The sequence below is a fragment of the Triticum aestivum genome, chromosome 7D (genome assembly GCF_018294505.1).
Source record: "Triticum aestivum cultivar Chinese Spring chromosome 7D, IWGSC CS RefSeq v2.1, whole genome shotgun sequence".
Lineage (NCBI taxonomy): Eukaryota > Viridiplantae > Streptophyta > Magnoliopsida > Poales > Poaceae > Triticum > Triticum aestivum.
In genome coordinates this window covers 198,149,511-198,166,684 of record NC_057814.1, presented here as the reverse complement: position 1 = coordinate 198,166,684, position 17,174 = coordinate 198,149,511, and the positions used below count along the sequence as shown (strand labels likewise).

Below are 17,174 nucleotides of genomic sequence, written 5' to 3'. Positions count from 1 at the left end.
ACGTGGCATCACTAACAAAGGGTTACTGTAGCTTAATTATCCAGGCCTCACAGTAGCATTCCACATCAAAAAATTTGTTTTTATCATTTACCTACTCGAGGACGAGCAGGAGTTAAGCTTGGGGATGCTTGATACGTCTCCAATCGTATCTATAATTTTTTGTTGTTCCATACTATTATATTATCAATCTTGTATGCTTTATATACATTTACAAGCAACTTTATATCATTCTTTGGGACTAACCTATTGACTTAGTGCCCAGTGCCGGTTGTTGTTTTTTACTTTGCAGAATATCAATACCAAACAAAGTCCAAATGCAATGAAACTTTTTGGAGATTTTTTTTCTGGTGATAAGAGATCCTCGAAGCTTCTGGAGGCCACAAGAAGAGGCACGTGGGGCCCACTAGGCACCAGGGCGTGCCAGGGGCCTTCGGCGTGCCCTGGTGGGTAGTGGGCCCCACGGGCACCGTCTTGACCTACCTCCGCCTCTATAAATAATCTAAAATCCCAAAAACCCTAGGGAAGTCCACGAAATACTTTTTCCGCCGTCGCAAGTTCCAGAACCACGAGATCCAATCTAGAGGCCTTTTCTGGCACTCTGTCGGAGGGGGGAACGATCATGGAGGGGTTCTTCATCATCCTTGCTGCCCCTCCGATGATGCGTGAGTAGTTTACCACAGACCTACGGGTCCGTAGTTAGTAGCTAGATGGCTTCTTCTCTCTTTTTGATCTTCAATACAATGTTCTCCTCGGTGTTCTTGGAGATCTATTTGATGTAATGACTTTTTGCGGTGTGTTTGTTGGGATCCGATTATTTGTGAGTTTATGACCAAATCTATCCATAAATATTATTTGAGTTTTCTCTGAACTCTTTTATGCATGATTGTTATAGCCTCATATTTCTTCTCCGATTTATTGGTTTAGTGTGGCCAACTAGATTGATTTTTCTTGCCATGGGAAGAGATGTTTTGTGATGGGTGCGATCTTGCGGTGCTCAATCTCAGTGACAGAAAGAGACATGCACACATGTATCGTTGCTATTAAGGGTAACAAGATGGGGTTTATTTACATGTGAGTTTATCTTGTCTACATCATGTCATCTTGCTTAAGGCATTACTCCATTCTTCCATGAACTTAATACACTAGATGCATGCTGGATAGCGGTCGATGTGTGGAGTAATAGTAGTAGATGCAGGTAAGAGCCGGTCTACCAATCTGTGGACGTGATGCCTATATACGTGATCATTGCCTTGGATATCGTCATAATTATTTGCTTTTCTATCAATTGCCCAACAGTAATTTGTTTACCCACCGTATGTTATTTTCTCGAGAGAAACCTCTAGTGAAAACCAAAAATATTTATCAGGGGTCTATTTTCTATCATATATTAAAACCAAAAATACCTTGCTGAAATTTTCTTTTATTTATTTCATTTTGTATTTTTTAGATATATTTATCAAAACCTATACAATTTAATCTTTCCCAATACAGTTGAGGGATTGACAACCCCTCTATGCGTTGGGTTGCAAGTATTTGTTGTTTGCGTGCAGGTGTTGTTTACATAGTGTTGCTTGGTTCTCCTACTGGATTGATAAGCTTGGTTTCATAACTGATGAAAATACTTATCTCTACTGTACGGCATCATCCTCTTCTCTTCGGGGAAATCCAATAAAGCTCACAAGTAGCAATACGACGGCGGAGGAAATCGGCTCCTACCATCTCGATGGTGAGCCCGGCGGCACTGAGGCGAAGGATGCGAGTTGTGGCAATTGTGAGCTTCTCATCGTTTAAATCAAGGGAGCCCCAATCCCTGCTACGCTCCACCTTCTTCATCCTCAGTCTGCAGAAGTCTGGGAACTCAATATCCTTAATCCAGCACCATTCTGCTCGTCATTCGTTCCGCGCCAGGTGTAGTTGGCCGTCAAGGTATGCCCCCTTGGCGCAGGCCCCGGGGAGCCAAGTAATGCCGCTAGAAGGAGCATCTGCTTCAATATGTGGGACCAAGTAGTGGCGGAAGAAAGCAACATTGGGCGCTACTCCAACAAAATTTTCGCACATGTGTGCAAACACAGACATACAAGTCATGGCATTCGGGGTGAAGTCAAGAAGATGGAACCTGTATGTGCACATGATCTCAGAGAAGAAGTCGGAAAAAGGGGGGCAATCCCGCAATAAGAGTATGCGGTGAAGAAGGGATACTTGTCTCCACTATACTTGGCAAATCCGGGAAGAACTTGTGGCGCGGGGTGGGACGTTGTTTCCCTCCCCCACATGAACGCGTACCGCTCTACGAGATCCTCCTGCTTTAGGACCGGCGAAAAGACGATGTTGTTCTTCCACAACGCCGTCATCTCCACCTTCCTCTCCTCTGCTTCCGGGTCAGCTAGCTTCTTAGCTTTGCATTGGCCTCTTTTGGGGGGCCATGACGGCTGCCGAGGAAGTGGGTTTGGTGGGGGACAGCGGCACGGTGGAGCGGCGACGGAAGGAGCAGAGTGCTCTGTTCTTGCGCAAGGAAGAAGATAAAGGAGGCAGATGCTAGATTGGGAACGAAAGGGGGTACATGAGCGGGGCCTCTCGCGGTTCCCTTTTTATGGGGAAGGTGCGGAGGCTGGCTCTTTACCGTCCTACGTGGTTGCGCTTTTTAGGCACACTACCCTTCGCAACCGTTTCGTTCCACCTCTTCCACGTACCGCATTTAATGCGCATCGTGGGGGCATGGTAAAAGAGAAAATTACGAAAGTTATTCTCTGCCACGCGTGTCCGTGCACTATTTGGGCCTAGCCCAACGATGCCTCGCATGCATATATGGCCCAGGCCCGGGGGCTCCTGTCAGTGTACTAAATTAGGGGTCCCTTAGTACCCCAGACTCGTGCATAGGCAGTTGCAACCCTCCATACGACAAAGCCTTGCCGGAGGATAAATCTACCCAAGCATCAACACTCGGACACCAAGACCGTGAAGAAGACCTCCAGGTAGGTGATCGAGAAGTACTAAGTTAGTACTGAAGATCAAGATTCCAATTGCCGGCAAGCTCCGCACCGGCAAGCCACGACCCAGCAAGCTCCTTGCTGGGAAGTTCCCCCTTCATGATTTTTCACCACTCCACCTCATCGACCAGCTGATGGCTTGTCAAGATTAGGTGTCGAGCGGACGAGCGACTTGGGGAGGATCATCGGGCCGCGTGTCAGCACGTCGCATGCAGATCAACTTTATTGACACCTGTCTAGTGGACGTGTCAAGAAGATAGGCTCGTCCACGTCGACGACACAGAACGAGAGACGCCTTTTGCCAAAGGATTGCTATCAGTTCACGACGCATTAAATGCCCTTGTCATAGTCCGGCAGGATTATGTTAGATAGCATCGAGACCACTATTCACAAGATGTAATGACCGTATTGCCACTGTGGTGACCCTTTTTTGTCTATAAAAGGAGGCCCATGGCTACCTTGGCACGGGTCGACACTTTGCTCACGCTTACACAGTAGCTGCACCTTGCTCGCGTTTTTCCAGCAAGTTGCGCTTGTAACTTGAGCCCCAAGTCAAACCACCCAAAGACAGGAGTAGGCTTTTACGCCTCCACGGCGGCCCGAATCTCGCGCTTGTACTATTGGTTTTGCTCTTCGTGCTCGTCGATCTCCTAAGCCGAACTGCAAAGGGGCCTCGCTGGTCCCATAGATCGTCGTACTTCTGACACCCGAAGATGGAGAAGATGCGGCAGTGCAGTCGCAGACAGAGAGGAGTACGACATGGGGCTGCAGTCGACGAAGAATAACAGGAGGGGTGGATGGATGGAGGGATGGTCTGGCTGACGGTAGGGTAGCGCTTCGCAGCGAGGCATGCAAAGCAGCGCCGCTGACCACCGTAGGCGGGAGCAGGAGGCCCCGTCGGCGCTGGAGGAAGAAGACGAGAGATTGAAGATGCATGTCGGTCGTTGGATGTACATCCAACGACTACAAATGACAGAATCATTTGTTAACTAAGTTGACAACGCCTTCCGCAGGCTTCGAGCTATTGACCCACATGTCAGCCTCCTTGCGTGCAAAGATATAACTGATGGGTCCTAGATGTCAGGGGAGGAATAAAAATTTTTTTGCCCGTAATAATGAGGCACTTTCTTGTGTGCAAAGATGTAGCTGCTAGATCCCAATAGATATATAAACAATATGAACAACTCTTACAGAATCAAGTGAACAAGTTAATAACTTGTGCAGTTTAGGCATGGTAACTTTTTAGCCAAAAAAATCATTAAAACATATCAACCTAGGCTCTAATTTCGAAGGTCTCATCATGACTATCGACGCGTTTGGTACAGCGCAGGTAACGTATTCAGTTTTCCGTATCGGAAAGCGCTGCGTCAGAATACTTTTACGTAATACGTTCATTGTTTGGTTCGTGCGCCGGGTCCCGACTTCTAACCCATCCCGATTTGGGCGGTTTCGATTTTCTGAACTGCCGTATCAGAAAGCGCTGTTAGGGAAACCATCGCTCCCGAAACAAACGCTCGCTACGGTTTCAGAGTACGCTGCAATCGGAAGACGCGCTTTTTTCAGCGAACCAAACGCATCGTATATGTGAAAATGATTGACGGTATGTGAAAATGATTTTTGAATCGAAACAACAGTTTGAGCTATAAAACATTTTGAATTTTAAATTTCAATTAAATCTTTGCTGACATCAACAATTTCTAAGAGTTAAACCCTGCATTCGTCATGGGCACATTGGCCAAAACTTCAAGGAATCAGGTTTGATGTTACACATTTGTCATGCGTAATGCCTCTGGGATCAATATCTGATGTGAATATAACGAAGCATAAAACAAACTTACTAGAAAACAGTCTCTACTACTTATTGAAATAGGAATCGGGTATCGGGTATAACAGTACCCGATTCCAACATAAAGACAATCAGTATCTAGTCAACAAAACATTTCAGGAGGCCATGCCGCCCATGTCACCTTCGTCAAGATAGAAGCAGCCTCCAAATTTGTTTGATGGCTGGCGTGTCCGTTTAGCTTGGCTTTGAAGGAACAAGTGTCTTCAATGTTACCGTTGGAGCATCTGTGACCAAGCATGAACTTCAAATGCAACATAGTATTTACTGTGACAGCAATCACAAACCTCCTTACACCACACCAGTCACCAGCGGAGCCATGAAAAAGCTGAAATTCATGTTCCTCCACAACAGAAACAATGGAACTGAGGGATAGATCAAAATCACCATGTGCTTCTGATATGATAACTTCTACAATGGCCGCAATTGCATTACTAACAAGTGCAGCAGACATCTCAACTGTAGCACAATTACCATTAATGGGAATTTCAGTTGGTTCCCATGGCATTAATAGTCCACGAAATTCCGACATTCCATCAATCAACTGTGTGTCATCTCCTTCATTTTCTCCGTTCTTGATCCTCATGCCAAACTCAAGTAGAACATCACAGTGAAATGCAATGCCTCTCTTAGGTCCGGTCATTTGAATGAGAAAACCCTGTAAAACTATTGCTGTTAGTACTTCATATAACAAAAAAAACTGAAGCTAATACTTATCTTGCAAATGATGCCAACAGATAAAAAAAACAAGCAAATTAGGAGTTTTACACAAACTAAAAACTTTTTTTTATACGGGGGCTTGCTTTATTAACTTTAAATAACGCTTACATCATCCGCTAAAAATATAGAAATAAAATCAGGGGGTGCATCTACCCACAAGGATGGATTGTTTGCACGACCCCACTTTGCTAGCTCATGAGCAACTACATTCGACTCTATTACAATGCTCAATAGTAACCTACTCGATTTCTCTAAGTAACATTCTGCAGCCCTCGAGGAGAGGAGCTGCCACCGTAGAATGACCTTCGTTGTGCCTCAAAGCTTCCACCACGGTGACATTGTCCATTCTTACCAGGACATTGTTGCTTCCAATACTTTGAATAAGTTTCACTAAACAGACCATAGTAAAATCAAAACGCACTTTCAGGTCCAAAATATCCGTTAGGTTATTAGACATTCTCGGTTTACGTGGTGGTGCTCTGCGCATCAGCAAAAGGCAGGTCCATGAGGCACTAACTTATATGAAATATAATTTAGCTAATATGGGCAATCCAGAGGATCTAGGATTGCAGGGTATGAATAGGGTGGGCATAACAAGTTAATCTGGTCTTCGGTTCTTCAGTTGCATTATGGTAGACCTGGTATAATATGGGTCATCTCGGTCTTACGGTGAGGTTACTCAATTTATCCGAAGTAACAACCTCTATGGGCCAAACCACCTAACTCCGTAACTCCCCAAGGCCCAAGTAAATGCTGCCATGTCCGAGCCCAATGCGCTAGGGCCTAGGGCTACTCATCTGAACATTCATCGCCCATGGCTGGCGATCTCTCGGCCACTCCTGTAGTTTGCAATTGCAAACCCTACAAGGTAGCAGCCACGTGTCGACTCATCTTCCTGAAGGCAACTCAGCAGCGACAACCTGCAGTTATGACCTGCGAGTCTGCCATGCAATGGACGCCAGCATGAACAGACTAATTCTTCAAGTCAAAGGCTATTTTGAAGGGGTGAAACTGGGCCGCTCCAGGCACAGTAACAGCAATAGCACAACGAAACCTTAAGCTGCCCGGTACGCCCACCGTTATGACCACCAACACAATAATCTGTCTGTTACTTTTACCCCATGTATTACAACACTATCCAAGCATCTATTACTGGAAGACGATTAGGAGTTTGTAGTATGCCATCAGAAGTACTCCCTCCCTGAAATGTATGGCGCACTTGATTCTTACAGTCTTCAATGTACGAGATTGACTAAGATTTTTGCTTATAATATGTCTGTAAAGTTAGTGTAAGGACATATGGCATAAAAATAACGTTTAAGATGAACGCAAGATGCCATCCAAGTATGTCCATTCCATGTATGTTGGTAGAAATTACCGGTCAAAGTCAGAATCAAAGATAGTGAAAAGTCAAGCATGCCTTGACTTTGGGAAAAGGGAGTACATCAGTTTCGATCTCATTATTCTCTGGATGCAATGTACAATGGCTGCAGAAAAGTATTGATATTCACCTGTTGCACGACGATGGGATCTTCTCTGCTACGATTGAAAAGATAATTAAGCCTTAAATCATATTCATCTCGTGCCGCGATGTATCCATATAACTGCATTGAGCCACTGTTGATAGGAGATTTAGCTAACTTTAAGGAGAAAATCTGCATCATCTCACATGTCATATCGTCCCAAGATGCTGGCTCCAGCTGAGCTTCACCAACGATATTATATTGCTGTTGTTAGTTAATATGCAATTGATAAATGAATACTATAAGTAACTTGCGTTGTGCAGCACATATTTAAAGGCCTGCAAATGGGTAACAACTGCCTATTCAAATCCATACACAAACTATTTAGGTAGGTATGAGTATGAAATAACACCCAAAGAATTCAGGTATGGGCAGGATAATACAAACTTAAAAAAAATATCCACACACAATTTACCCACATAAACTTAACTTATGAAGCGATAAGGAGGGCTGCAAAGGGGCTAGTATCAGAGCCAACTACTGCTGGGTTTGTCCCATGACCACCATGGCTTCAACTACAGTGAAGAAAGAGGGAACACCTTCAGCAGCAGTAATGAGGTGTCTAGCAACTGTAGTGGCCAACAACATATTTGTGCAAACTGCGATGAGCAGTATGCATATGGTCACCCCTGCACGCAGCAATTCGACATCGAGGTGGATGACTTTGATGACGACAATGTTACGAGTGTGGCACCCTCTTGCTGTCTCACCTGACGCTTCTGCAACTGGGGCAGTTCAGCCTCATGCAATGGAGGCGGTAATCTTCAGTAGCAGTCACAAAAATGACATGGCCACAACAGGTAGAAGCGGAAGTGCTGCATAAGCTAACAATGATAGGATAGTAGTATAGGATGGGTTACAACAAAAATATCAACAGTCTGCGGAGGCAGTACCATAGGAATTGTCTAGACAAAACAGCCATTAAACACCTAGAACATGACATGTGCATTGAGCTTGTAATAGCTAGTTTTAGTGTCCAGAAATAACTTGATGTGTACTGTAGCACCAACATACTGTACTGTCGACCTACTGCAGCACCAGGGACTATAGCAGAGACCTAGAACTCCTAGAAATAGGAGGGTGCATCTTGTGTAATATCAAGCTTGCAGTGCATCGAAAGATAGAAGATTTTGGCCTTGTGAGGCAGCAAGCCACCAAAACAGCTTGTGTACTTGTGAATGTTGTGAGAAACACAACACAGCGCGCGCACGCACACACACACACAAGCAGAGAGAGAGAGAGAGAGGGAGAGAGGGAGAGAGAGAGAGAGAGAGAGAGAGAGAGAGAGAGAGAGAGAGGCTGAGTGATTCAGCTAAGTTTCATTGCTAGTATTGTGTGCGTGTGTTTGAGAGCGTGTGAAGATCCCAGGGAAGAGAGCAATTGAGTGATTCAAACTCAAACAATTGGTAACAGAGGTAGGTGATGACAAAGACGATGACACGTGACACTGCACCGAGTGGAGCCATGGCGACTAGTGGCTTACGCAACCTGGCGACAGCAGCAGCAGGGAGGATTCCGTTCCCGCAGCTAACAAGGACGAACTACGCAGTATGGAAGATGATGATGAAGTACCTCCTGCGAGCAAATGGTGCAGGGGGGTGTCGTTGATCATGAGAGCTCATCCAAAGGAGGTTGATGAGAGCAAGGAGGAGCTGGCCTTTACGTGTTGCAGAGGATACCACGTCTGATGTGTGCACAGGCTGCAATCCATGCATGTGGGCATCGAGCTCGTCCAAGAGGCAAGGATCTATCACTTGCGCTCAGAGTTTAATAGCCTCAAGCTGGCTGATGGAGAGCCTGAGAATGACTTTGCTGTGAAATTCACGATGCTTGTGGGGCATATCCATGAGCTTGGAGACACGATGGAGGAGAAATACGTTGTGAAGAAGTTGCGAGCTGTCTCCAACAAATTCATCCATTTTGCTTCATCAATTGCGCTATTTAGTGATGTCAACAAGATGGTCATGGAGGAGGGTATTGGGTCACTCGACTCAAGGCCTATGAAGAGCTTATCAAGGGGCTAAAGACGAGAGGTGTGGAAGAGCAACTTCTCATGACAAGAGGGCATGACTTGTCACAAGGATGAGGTCATGGTCGTGGACACGGTGTAGCCCACAAAGATAGGTACAATGACTACTATGATGACTTTGGGCATTGTGCTTCCGAGTGTCCAGAGAAGAAATACAAAGCACTCCTTGCTAAGGCCAGCAATCCTATAAGAGGAGTTGAGGGGAGTGCACGCCCGGCGGTGTGATGCCAATGTCATATGAAGCATCAATATGTGGCCAAAGACGACAGTGGTCTTAGCCATCGTCGGGAAGAGTTAGTGTGATACCTACAATGATGGTGTGATGCCATCATTTCAGAAGGGTCGGTGAGATGCTCAAAACAATGGTGTGATGCCATTGTCACAAGAAATATCAGCGTGATGTTGTTAGATAGTCGGTGTGTGATGTTGTCACTAGCCATGAGGCGGTACAAAGCCATCAGGAGATGGGCGCATGATGTTGATGGTGTTGATATGACAAGATTAATGGGGGAGAGAGTAGATACACAAGGATAGGAGGCAGAATGTTAGGACAATCCTTGCATCCTATAGCGTAGTAGTATAGGACAGTTTACAACCAAAATATCAACAGTCGGCAGTAGATACACAAGAGGAATTGTCTAGATGAAATAACCATGTAACACCTAGAGCATGAGCTGTTCATTGAGTTGTAATAGCTAGTTGTAGTCTCCACAACAAACTTGATGTGTATGGTAGCATCGCCCTAGTGTCTACTGTAGCACCAGCGACTATAGGACTGACCTAGAAGTCCTATAAGCAGGAGGGTGCATCATGTGTAATATCAAGCTTGTAGTGCATCAAAACAGAAAAGATTTTGGTTCTGTGAAGCTACAAGTCACCAAAACAGCTTGTGCAGTTGCGCATGTTGTGAGAAACAGGACTGGTGACCGAACCGGTGAGCCCCTCATTTCAGGTTTTACTGGTCGGACCGGTCTACCGGTTCATCGGCTTGTTTTTTAGGCTGTAAATAATATGTATTGTTTACTAATACCATAGTAAGAAAAGATAAGATACTTTCGGTTTCTTCTACAGTACAATAAAGTTGGTTGGGCGAGATGGTTATTGGGCCAAACCTGAGGGCCGGTCTCTGTTCATATAGACCTAGGTTCAAATGATACACACTAATTTCCTATTTATGCATTCGACCTCCCGGTTTTTAGCCCCAAATCGCAAAAAGAGTCCGACCAGTCCGGCCCAGTGGCAGAACGGTCCAATGAGCTTAAGAAACAGCCAAGATCGCCATTTTCGGTTTTTCCCGATTCCGCTCTGACAGCCGGTCCGGTCCGGTTTCTAAGACAATGAGTTGCGTGATTCAGCTAAGCTTCATTGCTAGTGTTATGTGTGTGTTAGTGTGAAGAATATCTCAGGGAAGAGAGGTGCTGAGAGATTCAACTCCAACATCCGTTAAGCTTCTACGTAGTTAAGGGCCCTGTAGTTAGGCGACGCAACGCTTCAGAAATGGTAGCAACTTCTACCACAGCTTCGTGTGTGCAAGTTAGGGGGCATCAGCCCTAGTCATCAAATAAATGATATAATTATGTTCGTTAGTGAAATTAGATAAGAGTTTTCAATTTTTCATTGCCATGTTATCCACCCCTGCATGTATAAGGAAGGGTGTGCACTCATCTATGATAGACCAAATAATCAATAAAAAAGTCCAGTCACCTCCACTAACCCCGTTATCTCCCTCCTCTCTCAAGCCGAGTCTCCTCTATCATATAATCTATCAACCATTACAAAGGCAATAAGTACAGAATGGTTGTAGACTAATCCCTTCTATAAACGGCAACCATTGGAAGGACATCAGTTAAAACTGAACTAGCAAATATATTATATTAGCAGGAACTTGATGTGGAATTTCATTTGTCATTTGGGTGGATCCTTAGCTTTTAACTTTAGTGTTACTCACTAGCTCGCGACAGTCCAATTACTAAAGTTGGCAACGACATTCGGGTGACATAACTAAAGTTAACACAGGGATGCAACTACTACAAAGGTGTCCATTTGGTTAGAAGGCTCCCCACTCGTAAGGGGTATGGCTTGAGAAAATGCTAGACGTATGTCAATGTGCTCCACCTTAGCTAGTGATGACCTTGACAACTGATATTACTGCAATCACTAGGTGTCAATGTTATTTAGTGCCCTTCACGCCTCGTAATCCAAAGAATTAGAGGTGCCGTGGTATAGACTCACCACAACATTGTGAAGTCTTCTAGCACTATAGAAGCACTAGGTGTTAACTTGGCATTTGATGACTAGGCAACACCTAGGGCTTCCGTGCAATAATAGCAACTTGGAGCACAAAGGAAGGAAGCAGATGTAAAATACTCCCTCTGTAAACAAATCTAAGACGTTTACAGAGGGAGTATAGTAAATAACAAAGAAAGGAGGCCCATTAACCTTCGGTTTTATTTGCATGTCTCCAACAATGGAGACAAGTTAAAGACAACAACAGCCACCACCAGCAACAAGCAGAAGCAACTGTCAGCAACTCTGAATATGTTCGACCACCCCATCTTCTCATCTCACCCCCAGGGTGAAGACCCAGGGTACCCAACGAAGGGCAGGGCCAACTGGAATAAACTCCAGCATAACAGTAAAGAATAATGCAAACATTACCTCAAGTTTTTAAGTACATAATATATCCTAGGAATGGATAAAACAAATAAAAATAGGAAAAGAGATTCAGATAACATACTTTCTGTGCGGTCGTCAACATCTACACAGTATTCACTTTCCCATTCAAGCCTTTTCTTGTATATAGTACCATCACGGTGGCTGCTACCCGGGATGATTGGCTGGTAATACACATCTTGTATTGCACTTGTCTCTACCATGGGATTGCTCTCCTCTGCTGCCTTCATCCTCTCTGCTTTATCCATGCCTCGTGTAGTAGCAGAACAGAAGGAGAGGCACGGCAAATCCAGCTTACTATGCTACTCACTTCCAGGGTCCAAAGGTAAGCATAAAAGGTCATTCTTAGCATCCGACTCAAATAAGATGTATGCTATTATAGCCAGCACTAAAATGGTAGTTTTAATTTTAGTACCAACAAAAATCAATTCCCTTTTCTTTCTACGGTGGGGTGCCGCATGAAGTAAAAACGATCATATTTTACTTGCCTTCCGAATAAGTTTTTTTTTCAATTTTCCGAATAAGATCTTAAAAATAAAAATTTCAGGGGCGGGGGGGGGGGGGGTTGTAAAAGGATCAATAATTGGATCTTGATTCTGGCCAAAATTTCAGGGGGGTGGGGGGGGAGGAAAATCTTGGTCAGAATCAAGATCCAATTATCGGTCAGAATCCAGAAGCAGAAAAGGCGCATGATTATAACGGTACATGTTCGCTGTTCGAAGGTAATAAGAAACGAAAGGAGCCAAGAACATACCGGAAAATTTTATAGAGATGTTGATTTGGATAAGACGGTACTGACTCCATGAGTGGAGGGGCATCTCGTCGGGCAAGAGCTGGAAGCCACCAGCGAGGCGCAGCAGAGCCGACTCTGCTGACGCTTCGGGTAATCGCCCATGGGAGGCTTTGCATCTCCAGAGAGTATTGGCAAGGCAGACTCGGCGGCAGCTGCTTATTTGCACGGGGGAGGTGTAAGAGTAGCGATGGAAGGCGTAGCTCTCGATCAAGATTACTAAGTACTTCAGTAGCAATGGCTATTACAACCAGTACAAGGATTCATGGAGTCCTATCTTGCAGAAGGGGAAGGAGGAAGGTAGGAGAAGGATGGTAACAGCCGCCGCCGTGCCGGGTTCGTGATCCTGGTACTTGTAGTCGTTGCGGTGGTAGGGAGAAATCACATCATAAATTGACCTGCTTTCGAAAAAAATTTACTCGGCTGACCCTTTCGTGTGGCGCCCGACAGCTAGGCGCCGCACACTACCATGCAGCGTCTCTACCTTAGGCGTTGCACCTCCTGCCAGCGTGGCAGCCCTGGTCCAATTGCGGCCCCACAGACAGCACTGCAGCGCCTAAGGCTTAGGCGCCACACTGTGTAAAGTGCAGCGCCTATCGCTTGGACGCTGCACATTGACTTAAGCCGCATCGGGCCAGCCCCTCCCAGCAGTTCTTCCCCCTCTAAGGAAGTTGCTCTGTTTACAGAGAGCGGCGGCGGCGGCGCCCTCTTCGGATCCCCCCACACCCCTCTCAGATCTGAAGTTTTGAGGCCCGGATTCGATCTCCAATCCCTCCTACTAGGTAAACTCCTCCGTTCCCTTTCTTTTCCTTCGTAAATGCGTTGCAATTTTAGGGATTTGCTTGGTTTGGATCTTTGTTTGCCGAAGATTAGGTGGAACCATTGATCCCCCCCCACACACACACACTATATGATTCTTCTTAGTGAAACCTAGATTGTAAATTTTTTTTAGATATATATGAGATGCCTAGTTTTGTAGATAATTATGAGATGCTGAGTTTTGTAGCTATATGTGAGATGTTGAGTTTTTTTAGATATATATGAAATGTTGAGTTTATTTGAAATATGAGATGTTGATTTACTTGAACACATATGACATACTAGATATATATGATAATTTACAATCATTTATTCATTGTGTGAGAAGGAGATGTTGAGATTCTTGTAGATGAATACATATGAGATGTTTAGATGAACACATATGAAATGTTGAGTGTTTACCGATATTTGAGATGAACTCATATATGTTTATTGTTTGAAATTTGTAAGGATGGTTTGGCTTCTCGACGATGTCTACGACACAAAACACCGGGCCTACATGATGCGCGAGAAGGAGATGGTAATAACGAGTAATCTAAATATTTTGCAAATTTACCTTAAGTTGAAATTTACATGACCTAAGATTTGTATTACTTGTTTTTTGCGGAAGTTTGAACCTTTGAAGATTCGGTATCACGGGGTCTCTGGTCCTGCCATGCCTTACGATGAGCGGTACACACCGTACATCAAGCAGGCAGGACTACTCCCGTGGATTCAGTTGGTCAGCCGGTCCACGCCGAATCTGAACGCTCCACTGGTGTCCGCTCTTGCTGATCGGTGGAGGCCGGAGACGCATAGTTTCCATCTTCGGACTGGGGAGATGACCGTGACGCTCGAGGATGTCTTGTTGATCACCGGTCTTGCTATCGACGGGATGTCTCTCTGTATGAGCACCGATTCTGATGGGTGGCGCGAGCAGATGATTGCTCTTATCGTTATGGCTCCTACTGAGGCTGAGGCTGATGTAGAGGAGGGAGAAGAGAAGAAGAAGAGGGAAAGGAAAGCAGCCGGAGCTGCTTTCACGTGGATTCAAACTCACTTTGCGACGTGCCCTCCGGATGCCACTGATGATGTGATCCAGACACATGCTCGTGTCTACATGTGGTATGTTGTGTCGAGGACTTTGTTTCCTGGCTCCACTGGCAAGAACGCTCCATGGATGTGGCTGAAGGCGTTGACCGTCTTCGATAGCAAATGGAGCTGGGGTTCAGCGACTCTTGCCTACTTGTACCGACAGGTAGTTGGTCTGTTTTGTGATCAACTCATTTCTTCATTAGCAATGCAAGCTTGCTGTCAAGTTAACATTGTTTTTCTTTCATATGCAGCTGGACGATGCGTGTTGCAGGATCACAGATAGTGCAGGCATTGGTGGTAATATGCTTCTACTTTCTGTATGGAGCTGGGAGCGTCTGCCCGTTGGACGCCCGAAGAGCGTCAGGTTTAATCCTTGGTATGAAGATGAAGATGACGAATTACGGCGCCCCACTTGGGCTTACAAGTGGGATGTGGTTTCCGAGATGACGAACGATGTCAATCTCATGTACCAGAAGTACGTTGCCGAGTTGGACACGATTACGCCTGAGCAGGTAACGAAGTCATTACTTCAGTCATTTCTCATGTGTGCCTAAAAAAAGTCACCAATTTTGCATTGTTGCCCTATTTCATAGGTGGAATGGCAGCCATATGGCGCCGATGACAGACTTGGGTACACCCCGGAGTTTAGCATCAACCCGATGTGCTTGCGGGATAGGGATCTCTGGCTTATGCGGTGCCCACTGATATGCAACTGGGTTGTTGAGTTTCATTTGCCACATCGCGTGTTTCGTCAGTTTGGTCTGTTCCAGCCTCACCCGCCGGAATGGGTGGATACGGACAAAGCACTTCATAGGTAAGAGAGCGTATTGACTAAGCATCGTCATTCCTTCTTGATTTTGCTAATGTTTGGTATTGTACCATGCAGGTTGGACAGGAGAAGGCAGCGGAAGATAAAGGACTGGGACAAGCATCATGCTTCGTATGTTACCCGCTTCCAGCTTTGCGTGGAGCAAGCTCGTAGCAGTGCACGCGCGCAGCTTCGTGAGCATAACCCACTTGCTTTTGATAACTACATACGATGACTTCTTGAAAATACTCGAGTTGAGATATGCCCGCCGGCATATAATGAGGATATTCTTGAAGAACCCGTAAACTTTGAGGATCTATCAAAGGGGAAGTACAACAGAGATATCAGGGTAGGGCAAGGAGTCCCTGCTGTTCCGGTGATTAACTATGTGGTAAAGTGTTCCTTCTTTACTTTCCCGTTGGCCGTATTACACATGTTTGAATGGCTAACGTGTTCATTCTTTCTCATCCGCAGCGCACCGAGATCAAGAAAGCAGCTGATGAGAGCCAGTCTATTCTCGAGAACACACCGGTTGGAAAAGGCAATGATGATGGTTCACTACGAGCATTCCTCAAGGTACATATCGCATTCACTATGAGAGCCAGTCTATGTTGCGGAGTTTGATATCTTCCACACATGTTCATGTTACAGCGTCAGGCCAAGAAGTTAAGGCGGTTATCGAATCTTCTCGGTTGCCGTGATCCCGAATTTGATGAACCATCTGCCTCTAGGTCTGGTACACCATCAGACCCCTCATCTCGCCATCAGGGGGACGATGTGAGTTCCTCATATGCTTATCTGGATGATGATGGCGTGGTCACCCAAGAGGTATGACTAATCCTTTAGATGTGATTCTCACTTGATTACGACACCGGTCTTCACCATATTGTTTGATTGTGTGATAGGGCCATGAGCTTGATGATGACATGACTTTGGCGGACGCTCAACTTCGGTCCCCATATGTGTTCAAGCCTAGGCAGCCCAGACGCCGGTACATGCCCAACGACTTTGACAACAGAGGCAACCCAAAGGTGGTCGTAGGGACCTCGCGGATGACTAGCTTGGATGATGAGGCGGAGGAGGAAGTGCAGGAAGAGGAGCCTCGTCCACCCAGGAAGAAGAAGATTACCTGCAGGCATGGCACCAGGAACACGCGCGGAAAGCATTAGTGCTTGTGTTTGTTAGTGCTCTTGTAGCGGTTTCATTAGGTCAATGAACTTGTGAGGTTATGTTATATGTTGGTGAATTCTTACTAGTGTGGTATTTGTGTTTGCGAACTAGTAGTAATGTTGAATTGTCCTAAATGATGTGATGTTCAAGTTATTAGTTGTCTTTGTTCAGTATGTGCAGTCTACAGTAATTTTATTTATGTTGTAGCAAGTTATGTCAGTGCTGCATGAGGCCAAAATGGCATCTGTTTCTGCAGTTTGGCAGTTAACAGCACTGCAGTGCCCAACAGACAGGCGCTACACAGTACTGTGTGACGCCCAACGCCTAGGCGCTGCACAGTACAGTGCAGCGCCCGTCTCATAGGCGCTGCCGACCTGGCCATGGCTATCCAGAGGGCCACAGAAGGCTTTCAGCACTGACCATCCACGAAAATTACCAAGTCATAGTGCAGCGCCCAAGAGCCAGGCGCTGCACTGTACTGTGTGACGCCTATCCCTTGGGCGATGCATGGTATAGTGCAGCGCCTGTGTTCTGGGCGCTGCACGGCTGTTTACTGAAAAAACAGAGTTTACAACACATTCATTTCACCGGAACAACATAATACTTACAATGACTGCAGCATCACAACAATTTGAACAAACACAAATTTTATGTCGATGAGTTCATAACTTAAGACAATTCAAACGTTACTACGACATGGTTCACGACACATTCATTACAAATGAAAAATGGCAGCTT

General features: G+C 45.5%; 1 protein-coding gene and 1 long non-coding RNA gene across 5 annotated transcripts; one reads left to right on the top strand and one right to left on the bottom strand.

Moving 5' to 3' along the window:
* Positions 1-4,703: 4,703 nt before the first annotated feature.
* On the bottom strand, positions 4,704-12,911 carry LOC123164530 (uncharacterized). 4 transcript variants are annotated; one of them, XM_044582047.1, is made up of 5 exons: positions 12,530-12,911; positions 11,840-12,084; positions 11,542-11,714; positions 7,062-7,250; positions 4,704-5,488 (listed from the first exon to the last, which is right to left on the bottom strand). In XM_044582047.1, the coding sequence occupies exons 3-5, from the start codon at positions 11,557-11,559 to the stop codon at positions 4,916-4,918; spliced, it is 780 nt and encodes a 259-aa protein (XP_044437982.1). In that variant the 5' UTR covers positions 11,560-11,714; positions 11,840-12,084; positions 12,530-12,911; the 3' UTR covers positions 4,704-4,915. The 4 variants fall into 4 exon arrangements, 3 of the variants coding, with proteins under 3 accessions (XP_044437982.1, XP_044437980.1, XP_044437981.1); XM_044582045.1 differs by lacking the exon at positions 11,542-11,714 and having other exon boundaries at positions 7,062-7,255; positions 12,530-12,909; XM_044582046.1 differs by lacking the exon at positions 11,542-11,714 and having other exon boundaries at positions 12,530-12,908.
* Positions 12,912-15,033: 2,122 nt separating this feature from the next.
* On the top strand, positions 15,034-15,812 carry LOC123164839 (uncharacterized). The gene is made up of 3 exons (XR_006482655.1): positions 15,034-15,272; positions 15,345-15,657; positions 15,741-15,812. It is a non-coding gene; the product is annotated as an uncharacterized lncRNA (long non-coding RNA).
* The last annotated feature ends 1,362 nt before the right edge of the window (positions 15,813-17,174 follow it).

Excerpts from the sequence above, each read along its gene's own strand:
- LOC123164530 (XM_044582045.1), bottom strand. The coding sequence starts at position 12,023 with ATGGATAAAGCAGAGAGGATGAAGGCAGCAGAGGAGAGCAATCCCATG. Across the intron at positions 7,256-11,839 it reads TGTTGACGACCGCACAGAAA|CTCAGCTGGAGCCAGCATCT; the intron begins GTATGTTATCTG and ends TCGTTGGTGAAG. Across the intron at positions 5,489-7,061 it reads ATCCCATCGTCGTGCAACAG|GGTTTTCTCATTCAAATGAC; the intron begins GTGAATATCAAT and ends ATAGTTTTACAG.